Genomic DNA, 16,531 nt, shown 5'->3' on the forward strand with positions numbered 1-16,531 from the left:
AGAGAGAGAGAGAGAGAGAGAGAGAGAGAGAGAGAGAGAGAGAGAGAGAGAGAAGATAGATAAATAGCCACAGAGGACAAACTACAGGCCCTGGTCTCACTGGAAAAGTTCCAGAGTGCTATCAGAGATTAAAGGCCAAAGGTCTCAGATATTGTGGGCCCCAAAAGCTATAACATAATGCCCGACCTTGTTCAAGACTGGGGAATCTCAATACCTTAAGCCTAAAGGCTGTTAATAAGGAACCACTAATGGTTAGGAACCCAACTTTCTAGACCGGCACCAAAGCTCAGCATTTGTGATTGTACCTAAGGTTTCCTGCATGAGGCAATAACCTGCCATTGCTTGCAGCCATGCCTATGGCTCATTGCCGCTGAGCTAGGAAATGCTGAGTCCGAGCCCTGCACCTACCAGGAATTCCTACCTGGGTACAGCAAGAGGCCCTCAACCAGCTGATGGCTCACAATGCCAACAGGACCTCCACCCCCTCCGCACTGTCACGCTGCCTGCCTTTGATTCGAATGCTTACTCACAGTACTGGGTTAGTGTTTAATGTCTGGGAGAGCAAAACTGGTGCTACCATTACTGGGAAGCCGGCGGGCATGGCCAGTGAGAGAACGCAATTACCATCCTCCTCCACCAACGTGAAAGGCAGCAGGTGCTAGCCAACCGTGATTCTCAGTGTGCCCCACACACATTGGAATGGGGGCAGAAATGGCCACCCACTCAGGGTTTCCTATACATTCTGATGGAGGAGGATTCTTGCAAACTAAAAGTAAAGGGGAAAAAAACCAAGTAGGCAACAATCCTACTTGAAGTGTATTACAGCCAAGAAATTTCTTTTTTTTTTTTCCTCCCCAAAACAGGGTTTCTCTGTGTAGCCCTGGTTGTCCTGGAACTCACTTTGTAGACCAAGCTGGCCTCGAACTCAGAGATTCACCTACCTCTGCCTCCTGAGTGCTGGGATTAAAAGTGTGTGCCACCAAATTTCATTTTTAAGAAACAATAAAGAACTTAATGTCTGTTCAACTTTTTCCTAGTCCCGTTCTCGGCATGCCTTAGCCTTGATTAGAAGCTGGTTTACTGATTTGGCAATGGTACTCAGTGGTAAAGTGCTTGCCTAATATGTGAGGCCCACTGCAAAACAACTAGACATACTGCTTTTTTCTCACACCTTATTAGAGTAACGTGTATAACCCAGTGGAAAAAATATTCAAAGTTACTACAAATTGAGTAATCTGGAGGCAAAATATATGGCTTTTCTTTTGTTCTATTCTGTACAATTGGAACAACCTTCTGGCCTCTGTTTCAGAGTTGTTAGGGGGTACCAGTGATACCCAAGTGCTTTGAGACCTGGTGGTGGTGGTATGTGTTAGGGTACCGCGACTGAAGCCAGGGCCTCCACATTTGAGGCTAAGTGCTGTAATCCAGCCAAGGACCACAAAACTTATGAGACATTATTTTTATCACTATATTATTATTTTGGTGCTGGGGCTAATATTAAACCCAGGGTTTCATGTATATGAAACATTAATGCTCGATCACTAACTTATACCTCATTCATTTCATTTATTTAAATTAATTCTTTAACAAAACAAAACAAGGTCTCATATTGTAACACATGCTGGCCTCAAACTTACAGCAGGCCTTATTTTTATTAAAAAAAAAAAAAAGAATAAAGCCATTATATCTTTTACCAACTTCTGTGGGATATTTTGTTCATTTTTATGACTTCAATAACTTTTATTGGCGTTATTAACTCTATTCGTTCTTTAACTTACTAGCTATTGCACTTACCTGACACATTCTTCCTTCTGACTAAATAAAACAGGAGCTACAAGAATTAAGTTCTTTCCAGGTTATATTACAAAGGTAACCTTTTTTTTAGTGTAAATTAATATTTTCTAAGATTATTATTCTGAAGGGTAATATGTTTGATTTTGAGGGTGTGAGATGCAAATGTTCACCTAGTGGGAGCAAGGCCCTAGGTTCAGTCTCCATACGGGTAGAGATGGGGGATGGGGAGAAAAGAGACACCGGTAGGAAGGCCAACGAGGTCAAATTCAACGGGTGACGTGGCACACTCACTCCTGTGGCACTCTGGGAAGAGGGGAGCAGCCAGGCCAATGTAAGGCAGTCTTTGGTCACTCTGGGCTGCTTGGAGCATAAAAGCCTCCTTGAGTGAGATTCAGAAAAGAGGAGACAGGAGAGTGGTTCAATTCCAAAGGCATTTTGTTGAACACTTTCCTCTTTTTAGGCATCTTCAAAGTGTGTGGGAAGCTGACCTAGTCCTATGATTCACAGGACTCAAGGAAGTCTATTCTATGCTTGCCTGGCTTTAATTTAACCACCTTAAGCCACATCATTTAGCATGATCTGTGTAATAACCAAAGGAAAGGCATCTTCTCCAGGTGAGCTGGTTTCATCTGAGAAGTTAAATGATACAATTTACTGGATTTCAGAGGTGAATAAGATTTTGGCGTTAGTCTAATGCCTTCCTTTTAAAATAGAGAACTGGCGGTCTAGCAAGATGGCTCAAAGGGTAAAGGCGCTGGCTGCCACGCCTGACACACACTGAGTTAGATTTCCCAGGATCCACACGGTGGGAGAAGGAAGCCAACTGTGGAAAGTTGGCCTCTGGCTTCCGCATGCTCCCTCCTGCTAACAAATAAATACACTATTGAAAAGAAGAAAATAAAAAACCGGGGCAAAGTAAGATTGAATTGTTGAGGATCCCTCAGAAAGATGTCAAAGTGTAGTGAAAGTTCTACATTGTCTCTGTCTAAGATGTTCTTGTTTAAGTTGGGAGCATAACCCCAGGCCCTGGCATCCATCCCAGTCCCCTGGCCTGGGAGCTGCGTTGCTCTGGACTCCAAATCCCAGCATGCCAGGTCCTGACTGCTCTTGGGGTATTTAAGTGGGCTCCCAGAGAAGGAACACATGGTCCTAGGTTTGCATGTGCTCCCTGCTTTTTTTGTCTCCCCTGCCATGCACTTAATTAAACATGGGCGTTTTAATTTGGTTCAATCTGACCTAACTGGATTTCTTTGCGCCAGCGGAGCGGCTCACATTAGGACAGTTCTCAGGCGTTATAATTGATTTTAAGTTGCAACAGCCTTCTACAAAGGAGAGCGGCAAACTGCAACTGCTTACCTTTATGAAATTAAAGAGGATCAGGGTTTCTCCTCAGCACCCATGTCCTGCAGCTCACGACTAGATGCCTCTGGCCTCCTCAGGCGCCTATACTCACGTACACTTACCATACCCATAATTAAAGATAACAAAAAAAGTCTTTAAGTTGCTCTTTAAAACATATTTACTAAATTGCTTTTGAGGCAGGAGGATCATGAGTTTAAGGTCAACCTTGGCTAAAGTGATCCTTCTGCCTCAGCTTTTCTGCAAACTGGGATTGTAAGTGTACATCACCACTCTCAGATCTGGGGGAAAGAAAGCATTTCTTAAGAAAAAAAAAAAAGCTGGGGGGCTGGAGAGATGGCTCAGTGGTTAAGAGCACTGACTGTTCTTCCAGAGGTCCAGGGTTCAGTTCCCAGCATCCACATGGCAGCTTACAACTGTCTAAAGATCCAGTTGCAGGGGATCTGACACCTTCACACCAACGCACATAAAATAAAGTTAAATAAACCATTAAAAAAAAGCTGGGCAGTGGTGGCATAGAACCTTAATCCTAGCACTTGGGAGGCAGAGGCAGGTGGATCTCTGTGAATTCAAGGCAGCCTGGTCTACAAAGCAAGTTCCAGGACAGCCAGAGTGACACACAGAGAAACCCTGTCTTGAAAACCACACACACCCCCCAAAAAAAGTGGGGGGATGCTACATTGAGTTTTCTGCCTTATGAAGTAGTTAAGAAGTGCAGTTTATGTAGTCTTATTAGTTTGCACGGATGTCACTTTTTTTTTGTTTTTGTTTTTGTTTTTCGAGACAGGGTTTCTCTGTGGCTTTGGAGCCTGTCCTGGAACTAGCTCTGTAGACCAGGCTGGTCTCGAACTCACAGAGATCCGCCTGCCTCTGCCTCCCGAGTGCTGGGATTAAAGGCGTGCGCCACCATCGCCCGGCTGGATGTCACTTTTTTAAAAATCAAATTTTACTTAATGTGTTCCCCGTGCATGCAGTGCTCTTGGGAGCCAGAAGAGGGCATCATATCTGCTGGAACTGGAGCCACAGACAGTTGTGAGTCACCATATGGGTGCTGGGAATTAAACTCGGGTCCTCTGGAAAAGCAGCCAATGCTTTTAAAGGCTGAGTCATCTCTCCGGCCCTATCATGTCACTTTTTAATGAAGTTTGTATCTCTCATGGAATAGTACAAGGCTTATATTAAAAACACCACCTGATGGCAAGATTCCTTTCTTTTTGTCTGACTTATATTTTCTAGGAGAAATACAGGGCAAATATTTTTATCTTTTTTTTAAAAATTCATTTATTATGCATACAACATTCAATCCATGTATGCTTACATGCCAGAAGAGGGCACCAGATCTCATTATAGATGGCTGTAAGCCACCATGTGGTTGCTGGGAATTGAACTCAGGACCTCTGGAAGAGCAGTCAGTGCTTTTAACCTCTGAGCCATCTCTCCAGCCCCAGATTTTTATCTTTTATGCATCATGTCACTAAGAATTGCACTTTTGAGCTGGGTGTGGTGGTTCACACTACAGTCCTAGCACTTAAGAGACTGAGATGATATTTGAGGTTAGTCTAGGCTGTACAGTGAGTTCCAGACTACCTGGGATGACAGTATGAGATCCTGTCTCAAAAAATGACAACCCCACCCATGCACACCCCCTAGACTTTAGGGAGGATATAGCCAAAAATTGTGCTTGGCACATCTTAGGTTCTAGTAAGTATTTGTTAAGTGAATGACCTTAAGGAACATAAAAAGAGATTTCAAATTAATTGCCCTTATTTCAGGAACTTGGGAAACTGGCAGACTCACTGAGGTAGTGATTTTAATAGGACTATATTTCTAATTGGGTTGACCATTTCTAACCAAATAAGTGTCTCTGGACAGGTAATGAAATCTGAATTTCTTTTTGCTGGTACTGGGGATAAGCAACTCCTGGCTTTGTGCTAGGGGAAGTGGGGGAAATACCCCTCATCACAATGTTAGTGGGTTGGCGATAATGTATGCAAAGTTCTCGGCAGGTAGGGCACTCAATAAAAAGTAGCAATTATTATTAAACATTTCCTATTATTAGATACATAGTAACCACTGATGACCTACTCTTTTTACAATGCACTGGGAACTAGTTGTGTAAAAACACCAGTCCTTACAAACAGTTAAGGCTCCATCGAAACCGAGAGATTAATGGTTTTATGGGAGATCGTGGAGATTTAAGCAATTGGAATTCGCACCGAATTGAACCAGAGCAATTTTGACGACGCAGTCCAAAGTTCACAAGCAACACCGACCAGAGGGGGATGGACTCCGATGGCTTTTTAAGTCCCTTTATTGGACCGCTCCCAGTCTCCCGTTCGCCCAGCATCATCAACTCAGGCTACAGAGGCTCCAGGAGCTCGTAGCCCGCCGCGGCAGGCACCCGGCCCCGCCCTTCCTCCCGCGCTTCCTCGCACACACTCACCCAGACCACAAGCTTATAAGGGAATCCCACACAGTCACCCCGAGGGTCCTAGACCAGAGACAAGAGCAAAGGCTGCTGGGAAGGTGACCTTTCACCTCTCCTCTTACTTCAGTTCACCTAATTTGACTCCAGCAAATGAATCAACGAAGACAGTGGGAGGGCGGGACTTGGCATTGGCCAGCCCGTGCCGATTGGATAGAATCTGTCCTGGAGGCGGGCCGTGCGAAAGGCGGTGTCCATACCGGGTGGGCGGGAGCCGCGGGGGGCTGCGCTTGCGCCTTGGGTCGGCTACGCGTGCGCGGTGGGAGGAGCGCGCCTCTACCTTCTTTACCAGCCCAGGCTCTCTCAGCCCTGCACGGTGCCGTGCGCTGCTCGTGTTTCATCTCCCTGTCGCGGAGAGTCGCTGCCGCTGCGGAGTGGGCGTTCGGTTTTCTGGTCATCATGGCTGGCTACGAATACGTGAGCCCGGAGCAGCTGGCCGGCTTTGACAAGTACAAGGTAGAGCGGGAGGGCGGGCGGCCGCCCCTCTCCCCCTCGCCCCGGCCGCGCCCTGGCGGCTGAGGGGCCGGCGCGGTCCGTGTCACCTTGTGCCTGCCGCGTGGCGCGCCGGCGGGCGTTGTTGCGGAGATCCTAGGGGAGCTCGCGGTCAGGGAGCGTGGGATCATTCTAGGCCCGCCGCCCGGGCTCCGCACCCCTCGGGAAACTGCCTTTTCCTTAGAGCACCCGGAGAGAGTGAGATAATTTCTTTCTCTCCTTTTCCTTGATACTTGTCAGGGCTGCGCTTTTTCAGCCTCTTCTAGAGAGGGGGCTGTTCCCTTCTGTGTCCTTTTGTTGGGCTTCTTTTGAATGAACTTCCCATCTGCCTGTCAGTGCTTCCAACTTCGGAGATCCGGATGGTCCCGTGGCAGATGCTGAGGGAGGGGAAATGACTTTTCCAGGCCTTGATGCAGATGCGCCCCACCCTGCCCCTGGAAAGAGGCTTCCACTGTGGTTCGTGGCGCTGGCGCTGGCGTGGTGCTTGAGACATGCACTGGAAGGAACTGTGTAGTGCAAAGAGCGCGCGGGCTTTCGAGTACATAGAAACCCAATGCCAAAGTCAAGTTTCTGTTTGTTGAAACCCCACTCAGCCTCTCGTTTAGGCTCGTAGCCCAAGTGTGAGTTTCTGTCGTGCTCAGCGGATTGTAAAGGGTTGAAAAGTGTCTGACACGTAATGACCCCCAGGAAATAATGATGGTTTTCACCCTGATTTAGCACTTCCACCAGGGAGCTACTGGCCATCTTGTTATCTTCGCCTGAAATAATGGGCTTTAGTGTTTCATCTTTGCTATGCCTTCCTGAGGGCAACCTGTTCCTTTATGAAATTAATGTGCTTGTCGAATGGACTAGAACGTCCAAATGATGAGGCGTGGCTGAAGCGCAGGGCTTGCTTACACTGCACAGTTGGCAACTAGCAAGCATTTGTACAATGAATGAATATCTGGGGGTGGGAATCTAATTTTGTTTAACTGAACCCCTAGGAGCTTTAGAAGGCCAAAGGGTATCCCTCTTTGAAGCAGCATCGGGCTATACCATTCTGAATTGAGGTGGTGACTTGTCTTACTGTACCTGGGGAGAAGTTCCAGAGCCTAACTTTGGTCGGGGCCTTATAACTTGTACTGCAGAAGGCTTTTAATGCCTCCTGTTGTGTCGTTAGCTCCCGCTCTTTCAGTATCTATGCTGCACTCTATAAAGATTGACAGCTAAAATATTTTCTTCTTACTAGAACCTGACATTTAGAGCGAGTTTTTATTTTTATTTTTTAGTTTTTTGAGAGAGGGTTTCTCTGTAGCTTTGGAGCCTGTCCTGGAACTAGCTCTTGTAGACCAGGCTGGCCTCAAACTCACAGAGCTCCACTACCTCTGCCTCCCAAGTGCTGGGATTAAAGGCATGCACCACCACAGCCCAGCCTAGAGCAAGTTTTTATAAAAAAGCAATTGTATTTATTTAGTGAACCCTGTTTTCCTTACCGCCTTCTCTAGGATTATATTTTCCGCTAGACAGGAGTCCTGCTTTATCAGACATTTCAGTGTGGTTTTCAGTGGCGATCCCTTCCTCCCTTATCTAATTCAGTTCCTGTATCCGACAGTAGGTTTCCTATCGTCCTGGAAAACAAAGGTCAGTTTAGCAAGTGCCCCAGCGTTCATTCACCAAAATAGTTTGTTGATGTCCTTTTAGTTATGATGAGGCTTTTTTTTGGGGGGGGGCTCCAAAATTAAATACGAATTTATTACCTTATCATTCTTCTAGTAGAAGGTTCTTTGTGCAATACCATACCACATTTATATTAAAAGAATGAATCAGAGGTACCCAAAGGAAAAAAGAATTCATGTGTTCAGTTTTGTTGGCCTGTGAATTGTACACAGAAATCTTGTCTTTCTCAATCCCCTTCTCATTGTGTGGTCTTCAGAGAGCACATGCTTCACAGCTTCATGAGCTAAAACACCACCCCCAAATGTGCAGTCACTACACTTAGAGAGGTTTTTATTCTCTGCTGTGACCTTTTCTAATCCAGCCAAAAGATACAGAGGGGAAAAAAAATGATACTTCTAGAACAGCTGGTGGAAAAAAAATTGCTTTTGAACCAGTTGAATTTCTTTATCATCCCTAGAGGCGCATCTGAGAGCCACATGTGGAAACCTGGCGCTTGCACAGATCGCAGCCAAGAGGGGTGCACACAGGAGGTAGTTAGGTTTCTGTGGCCAGAAAGGGGTGGTTTTCAGTACTGACGAAGCCTGGGCTGGATTCTGCTTTATGTACTCTCTGAGTAACTCGCGTCTTCTGGCAGAGTGTTTCACACAGTCCTGTTCGGCAGTTAGTTTCATACTTAGTTGAAAGTCTGCTTTCTATGTTAGGACAGGAGCTCTAGGTGGGTGGGGCTGGTGGCTGTCATGTTCAATGTGATCAGTGTCTCCACAGCATCCTGAGCCACAGAGCTCCCCAGTAAATACTGAGGAATGAAAATGGACAGAAAAGGAAGAATTTTAAATATGGCAAAGGGAGCTGTACATGTGGGTACTGGAAGGCTTCTTTTGAATTTTCACCTTGAATATGAATGTGCCAATTTGCGAGTGCCATTGTTCCTAAGAGTAGCCTCAGACATTGTGGTGAAATACTCCACCTTTGTGAGACTCACGAGGGACTCTATACCTTCATGGGTTATCTGTTGTTTGCTTAGTCAGACCTGTGGCAGACCCCGTTTTAATTTATAGTGTTGCAGCTGGTGTCACATTGTATCCTTTCGCTTTAAGGGGAGAAATGAGCTAAATTTTGTTTAGTTTCAAGAGTAGAATTTCAGGGGTTGGCTCCTGCTAGTTTGTAGTTAATTAACGTGACCGATCACAACAGCCTGATACGGGGCTGTAGTTATTGTGAATTTATTACTATTACAGTGAAGAAGTTGTAAAGAGAAACTGTCTTTGCTTCCTGATAGCAAAGCTGGAGAACCAGAATCCAAACTGGCCTTCGGTCTTCCTGGGCCATACCGTGTAATTTTATTTATTCGACAGGCATTCACTCATCAGGCACAGCACCGGGGTTTACAATTTCAACTAAGCTGAAATTCCTGACATCACAGAGCCCAGTCGGGCGGCATAGGGGCAGGTAAACAAATCTTTATTAAACAGTGAGTACAGATCCTAAGTTCTAGGTGCTGTGGGGAAGGACAGAGGCAGCATACACTGATAGTGTGAGAGTGGATGTTAGACCTGATGAAGACTTCAGAGGTGAAGGCAGGGGCAGTCTAGAAAGAGGAAAACTGAGTAGAGAGAGTGTAAAAGTGGAAAGGCACCCTGTCAGATAAGGGCCAGGAGATGCGGGATGGTGGAGAGGTTTTCTGAGAACCACAAAATAAGGTGTTTGAGTATAATGGTGGCATGGCAGATGAAACTGGCAAGGAAGTCAGGCTCCTGATAGAGCGGGAGTAATTTTGTTCTGTGGGTTAGTGTCTGTGGCCCATATTTATTGGCATTAGAATCACTTGGTGTCAGGGCAGTGATTACCCCCCACCAAGTGATTCTGATGCCAATAAATAACTACATCCCTACCTAAGAAGTGTTGAAGGCCTGGATATTACAGGAATAGAGGGAATAGAGATTGTCTGTGTCCCAATGTGCCTTAAGCTCATGATCTCTTCCCTTGGTGTCCAGAGTGTTGAGATGACAGGTCTGCAGCACTGTGTCCCCCAAGAGAGCAGAGATCTATCTTCCTCCCTCCCTCCCTCCCTCCCTCCCTCCTTCCCTCCCTCCTTTTCTCCTTGACAGTCTTGCTGTAGCCCAGCTAACCTCCAACTGCTGATCTTCCTGTCTCAGGCTGCCTAGTTCTGGGATTACAGGCATGAGCTACCACACCTAGCAAGGGCGACGAGATTCTAAAAATACAGGTCACAGTTGGAAAGCTCATACTGAATTTATCTAGCAGATGCATTTAATTTGTTCTTACTTTGTTTTAAAAAGTAATCTTTCCCTCAAAAGTCCAGATTTCCAGATGCTTTTGAAAAATCAGAACATTGGGCAACACCATCCTTGAACTTCCTCTTTTATTCAGCCTTGGTGCTTAACTTCTTTTTAAAAAGGTATATGGCTGGGTGTGATTGCACATGCCTGTAATCCCAGCACCAGAGAGGCAGAGGCAGATGAGTTCCTGTGAGTTAGAGGCCAGCCTGATCTACGTAGTGATCCAGGCTAACCAAGGATACATAATGAGACTATGTCTTAAAAAGGGGGGAGGGGAGTAGATGACTGGGGGAGGAGGAACGTGCTTCTATGACTCTGACATTTTTGAGGAGGTGACAGGAAGACCGCAGGCAGCTTCAATGCACAGCAAGTTTCTGGCCACCCTAGAGACTATGAAACAGTCTTAAACAGCAAGAAGAAAGTGAAAAAAAAAAAACCCAAATCATAAATAAATCAATAGAGTATGTGCTCTCCAGTTTGTCATGTCCCTGCTGGCCCACACATCACATATAGGTCTTCTTTGTTCATTTGACCTTTTCCATCCCTGATTTAGGATTGACAGAACATGGTAACTGGATGAGTAGCTGGGGGTGGTGCCAGGAGTTGGGTAGGGGCACATAAAAGGTAAGGAGAAGCCAGGGTGACTCAGGATCTGGTAGGTAGGTGGACTAGGTTGAGGGAGGTAGCTGTCATGTGAGGCAGGGTTTTGTGAAGCACTGTATTATAATGCTTTAAAATGATTTTTTTAAGTTCCTTTATTATTTTTTTTGTGTGTGTAATGGGGTCTCTTGTAGACCAATCTGATTTCAAAGTCTTATGTGGACAAGGATGTCCCAGAACACCTGGTCTTTGTCCCTGTCCCTCCCAAGTGCTGTGATGACAGGCCCTATGACTTTATAATAACCTTTTGGGGAGGGCATTTTTTTGTTGGATGAGGGCACATGAATAAGTATAGTTTGTGAACTTAGAAATTAAAACAAAATTAATTGTTCTAAAAAACACTCAAGCCTATAATCTGGGCACATGCCTATCATCTCAGCACTTTGAGGCTGAAACTGGCAGATTAGCAAGAATTTGAGGCCAGCCTAGGCTACTTAGCAAGACCTTGTCTCAAAAGAACAAAAAGAAACAAAACACCATCGTTTGTAAACGAGTGGTCCTCTGTTAGAGACAGTTTCTGTAATTTCAAAGACTAGAATGCTTCCTGAATCTCAGTAGAAATAGTATGAGAAATTATTGACCTTTTGATTTTTGATTACTGTGACTGCAGACTGTCTGCAGTATCATCTTAGATGTAAATATGGCAATACCTAGATGTCAACTGTTACTCAAGAATAACTCATCATCATTGGGACCTTAGTTGCCTTGATGAGATTATTTCTAGTATGTGCATTAATAAGCCTTGGAAATACTCTAGGGGTTTTAGGTAAAGATAAACAGTTGCCAGGTGTGCTGATGCATCTGTGTAATTCCAGCACTCAGAAGGCTGAGGCTGGAATTCAAAACCACCCAGGTAGCATAGCAAGACCATGTCTCCAATTCACTCATTCCTTTTCCCTTCTCTCTCTCTCTCTCTCCCTCCCTCCCTCCTTCCCTCCCTCCTTCCCTTTCAAATGTCTCTTGAAGAACTCTATTCTGCAAGTAGAAGAGAAAGGCATCTTTCAGAAGGAGCAGAAGGAGGGTGGGTGGGGAGGTTCTGTCGGTCAGGGGAGAGATTCAGCAGGAGTGGGAGAAAGTTCTCATGTTCAGGTGCTGTGTGGAGGGAACACCCAAGCCTTCCTTCCACTTGTAATGCAGTGGACTGAGATTTGACACCAGGGGTTGGATCTAGAGTTTGTGTTCTTCACGATATGCTGCCTCTTAAACCTAGGAATGAAGTGTAAGCTATTCCTTGTTGGTACTGGCTGTGTTTTGTACGTAGGATGTAAGATTGGAATAATAGCCTTTAGTAAATGCTTAGTTGGATATGTGTCTAGTGGTCTGCAGATGAGAAAATGTACAGTGGAAACCAAAGAGGTACAGGTGGGTGTGTTGCTGGTTGTGCACTCAGTTGAGTCTTGTATTCCCTTGTCTGCTTGGTATATTCCAGGACATTCAGTGAATACCTCAACCCTGAGGTAACACAACTTTGTCATGTAATTTTGCTGCAGAGACAAGCAAACCTATGGCAAAGTTTCATTTGTAATTTAGGTACAGCAAGGGGTTGATAACAGCAATATACGTTAATAAAAGTTCCAGTAACATGGCTTCTCTTGATCTCTGTCAAAATACTCACTCTAGCCTTCTTGTGATCACATAACACACAGTGCCTAGTGGTGAGTTGAGGGACATAGGAGTTGGGGAGTATCATCTTTGAGTATAAGCAATGTGATCCCACAGTACCCGACCCCTAAACCTTGGCCCCTACCCAATGACTAGTGGGTGGTAGTGTGTGGTGTGGATGTGCAGACTAAAGGGAGAGCCCACATCCCTACCTCACTGGGCAGGAACTGAAGACACAGAAAGTGAAGCTGGATAAAAAGGGACGATGTTTTGCTCACAGGTCTGAGAATGAAGATACTTTTATTAAATAGTTTGGGACTAATATTTAAGTACAAGTATGCACATTCTGTTGTGTGGTCCTTAACAGACAATCCAATCGCTCTAGCTTTTCTCATCTGTGAAATTTGATAGTTCTTACGTCACAGGATCATTTTCAAAGTTGAACGAGTTAATATTTGCCAAGTGCCTGGTATATAGTGTTTAGTGTTAAGCATATGAAAACTGCCATTCACATTTCCCTGCGTGTAACATTAAGTAGCTTGTAACATAGAAAATCATCCTACTCATCTCACTCTGAGGTTATACCAAGTAACATTTATGTACTACCAGGTGTAGCTTTCTTCTGTGGGTGCTAGGAATCGAACTCAGGTCCTTGTGTGCTTTATACGATGAAGTATCTTCTCTAGGGCAGATAATAAATTGAGGCATGTGCCACATTTCTTTACTCTCAGAGGGTCTCGGTAAGAGCCCAGCTTGAAGTACATGATGCTTTTTCTCAAACACCCGGGATCCAAGGTCCCAATCTACACAGAAACAGAAACCTTGGTGTTTTTTGTCAACTTGACACAAAACTAGAGTCATCCAGGAAGAGGGAAGCCCAGATGGGAAAATGGCTTCTTCTGATTGGCCTGTAGGTAAAAGTTTCTGGGGCATCTTGATGAATGACGGACGTGGAAGGGCCCAGCCCATCTCCCAAGGGCTGGGATTGTAGGCATGTGTCAGATCATCCTATGGTTCTGTGGTCTTTTCAGATTTCTTCCTGTTTTTATATACGTAACACATCAGGCAGAATAAGTATTTTTCCTCAAATATGACTCTTATGCAAGAATCTACAGGGGCCTATGTATTTATCATATGCTTGATATGCCATTCCTCAATAAGTATTTCCGTTCCCTCCCTGAGGTGGACCTGCTCGTCATCGTGGCTTGTGCATCTCTCCCTGGCTGTAATTCTCCAGTCTGCTCTGACTTGTTAGCAGATATAAATGGCAGTGCTCACTAGAATGAGAGCTCATTACTGTTTGAGTCACGTTGTCAGTGGGTGTAGTTCTTAGAGCCTCATAGCCACAAAGACACTGGAGGAACTTTGTTTAGGGTTCATATCCCCCACCAAACGCATCTTAAGTTTACAGTTAGTATTTTTGTTTCTTGATTGTGGCACAGTGCTTTCTTGCATTTAGTAGGCTTTTAATAGGTACTTGGTGTTTATTAAAACTGTATTTGGTTTTTGCTTACAATGTCATGTTTGGAGTTACCTCCATGAGGTGTCTTTGTAGGCCACTGAGCTCTTGTTAGCGGCTTTTCCTTCAGTCATGAATCAAATTTGCACTGAGTTTCCCTTCAGAAGGATTTTTTTTTTTTTTTTTGTTTTTCGAGACAGGGTTTCTCTGTGGCTTCGGAGCCTGTCCTGGAACTAGCTCTGTAGACCAGGCTGGTCTCGAACTCACAGAGATCCGCCTGCCTCTGCCTCCTGAGTGCTGGGACAGAAGGATTTGTTAAAAGGCAGGTCCTGAGCCTAGCGTGGTGGCACATGCCTTTAATCTCTACACTCTGGAGGCAGAGACAGGTGGAGCTCTGAGTTCAAAGCCAGCTGGTCTACAGAGTTCCAGGACAGCCACAGATACACAGAGGAATCCTTTCTCCAAAAAACCAAACAAACAAGTAAATAAATAAAAAGGGCAGGTTGCCTGGGCCCACTCTTGGGGCCTTGATGCTATGGATCTGGCTTTGTGTCCAGTTTGAGACCCACACGTTGAGAACTACCTGCATCAAAGAAATACTCAATTATATCACAAGAAATGGATGTGAAGGAGACATCATCTTACTCTAGTATGTATACATTAGCTCTCAAACATCAAGTAACTGTGATTTTTTTCTTTTTCTTTTCTTCCTCTTTTCCTTTGTGGTATTGAAGGTCATGTCCAGAGATTTGTCCATACTAGCAAGGGCTCTGCTGTTAAGGTCTTTTTTGTTGGAGGTAGCATCTGCTGTGTAGCCCAGGTGGGCCTCTTACTAGATAGATTTCTGCCTCTTCTTCCCAAGTACTGAGAATGTGTTAGCAGGCTTCAGCTTGTCTCCTCTCTGGCTGGGAAAGATAGCTGATAAAGTACATGAAAGCCTGAGTTAAGATTCCTAGCTCTCATACAAGAAAGCTAGGCTTGGTGGGCCATGCTTTAAACCCAATATTGAGACTGAGATAGATGGGTCCTGGGGCTCACTAGCTAACCATCTTAGCCTAGGCAGTGAGCCAGGTTCCTTTATGAGACTCTGTCTCAAAACAGAAAGGTGAATGGCTTCTGAGGCATAGCACCAGAGGATGACCTCTGGCCTTCACACTTCTGCTTGTAATACATTTTAGAAAAGACAGTGACATCCATCATCCTTGCTGTGTTCTCTTGATTAGAAGCAAGCCACAGGTTCTACCCTTAGGGAAGCAGAATGACCCATCAAGGAGATACAAGGGTGTGACTCATTGGGAATCACCTTGAGATGTGTGTACCATACATTTTTTTAATTAATTTATTATATATGCAATATTCTTTCTGCGTGTATGCCTGAAGGCCAGAAGAGGGCACCAGATCTCATTACAGATGGTTGTGAGCCACCATGTGGTTGCTGGGAATTGAACCTCAGGACCTTTGGAAGAGCAGGCAATGCTCTTAACCGCTGAGCCATCTCTCCAGCCCTGTACCATACATTGAGAGAGAAAAATCTTTATTGGGAGAGCTTCTAATTTTAGTGCATTGAATTTAGGACAGTGATTTTCAACCTCCCTAAGGCTGTGACCTTTTAATATAGTTCCTCATGTGGGACCCCAACCATAAAATTATTACATTGCCTCTTCATAACTGAATTTTGCTAATGTTATGAATTGTAATATAAGTATCTGATATACAAGATATCTGATATGTGACCCCTGTGAAAGGGATGGTGACTCCAAGGTTGAGACCCACTGATGTAGGAGTTTATGGCTCTGTCAAGACAGCATAGTCTGGCTCACACAGCAAGGCGGTCATTTTCACTGGCGTGTTCTCAGATGACTAATCTTATTGAACTCAGGATGTATGAATTAGACCTTCCCATTTATCAGCTGTGCTGATCTGGTTTTATAGCCTCTTTATCTGTAAGATGGGAGACTGATAGTCCTCATGTTAGTTTCCTTTCCTGTTGCTAGGATAAAATACTCCTGACAAACACAACTTAGAGGACAAAGGACTTACTCTGCCTCACAGTGCTGGCAGGGAAGCCAAGGCAGCAGGGGTTGGAAGTAGCTGCACACATCAGATCCAGGACTGGGAGACGTGGGTTGGATGCTGTTGCTGCTCAGCTGGTGCTCTCCAGTCTACAGTCCAGGGTTCCCTGCCCAGGGAATGGCCAATGATTGAGACGACATTTTCCCATCTTAGTTAACATGCTCCCCACATGCTCAGAGGCCCATCTTCCAGGCGGTTCTAGAGTCTGTCAAGTGGCAATTAACATTGTCTTGTATACTTTATAATATTAAGTGAGGGAACCAATAAAATTGTCCTTTGGACACAAAACAATACAAATACAATATGGTACTGTTAATAGGGCACCAGTAAAGGGAGCTTCCCATAATAAAGTTAAAGCATTGCTAGCGAGGGGACTGGAAAGATGGCTCAGTGGTTAAGGGCAGAGGATTCAGATACAGTTCCCAGCATCCACTTGGTTGGCTCATAACCACATGTAACTCCAATTCCAGGGGATCCAGTGCCCTCTTCTGCGTCTACTGGCACCTGTACCACGTGGTGCACACACACCGGAGCACCCGTACCACGTGGTGCTCATACACACACTGGACCCGCACCACGTGGGGCTCATACACACACACACACACACACACACACACACACACACACACACACACACACACACACCGGAGC

At 45.1% G+C, this 16,531-nt stretch overlaps 1 protein-coding gene across 1 annotated transcript in view; it reads left to right on the plus strand.

Moving 5' to 3' along the window:
• The first annotated feature begins 5,892 nt into the window (after window positions 1-5,892).
• The window catches only part of Selenoi (selenoprotein I), a 37,506-nt gene continuing 26,867 nt past the window's right edge, over window positions 5,893-16,531 (plus strand). Inside the window, exon 1 of the mRNA XM_005371326.1 lies at window positions 5,893-6,094. Coding sequence (XP_005371383.2) covers window positions 6,038-6,094 — 57 coding nt within the window. The 5' untranslated portion in view covers window positions 5,893-6,037. The remainder of the gene's footprint in view (window positions 6,095-16,531) is intronic.

Source organism: Microtus ochrogaster, unplaced genomic scaffold (genome assembly GCF_000317375.1).
Source record: "Microtus ochrogaster isolate Prairie Vole_2 unplaced genomic scaffold, MicOch1.0 UNK106, whole genome shotgun sequence".
Taxonomy (NCBI): domain Eukaryota; kingdom Metazoa; phylum Chordata; class Mammalia; order Rodentia; family Cricetidae; genus Microtus; species Microtus ochrogaster.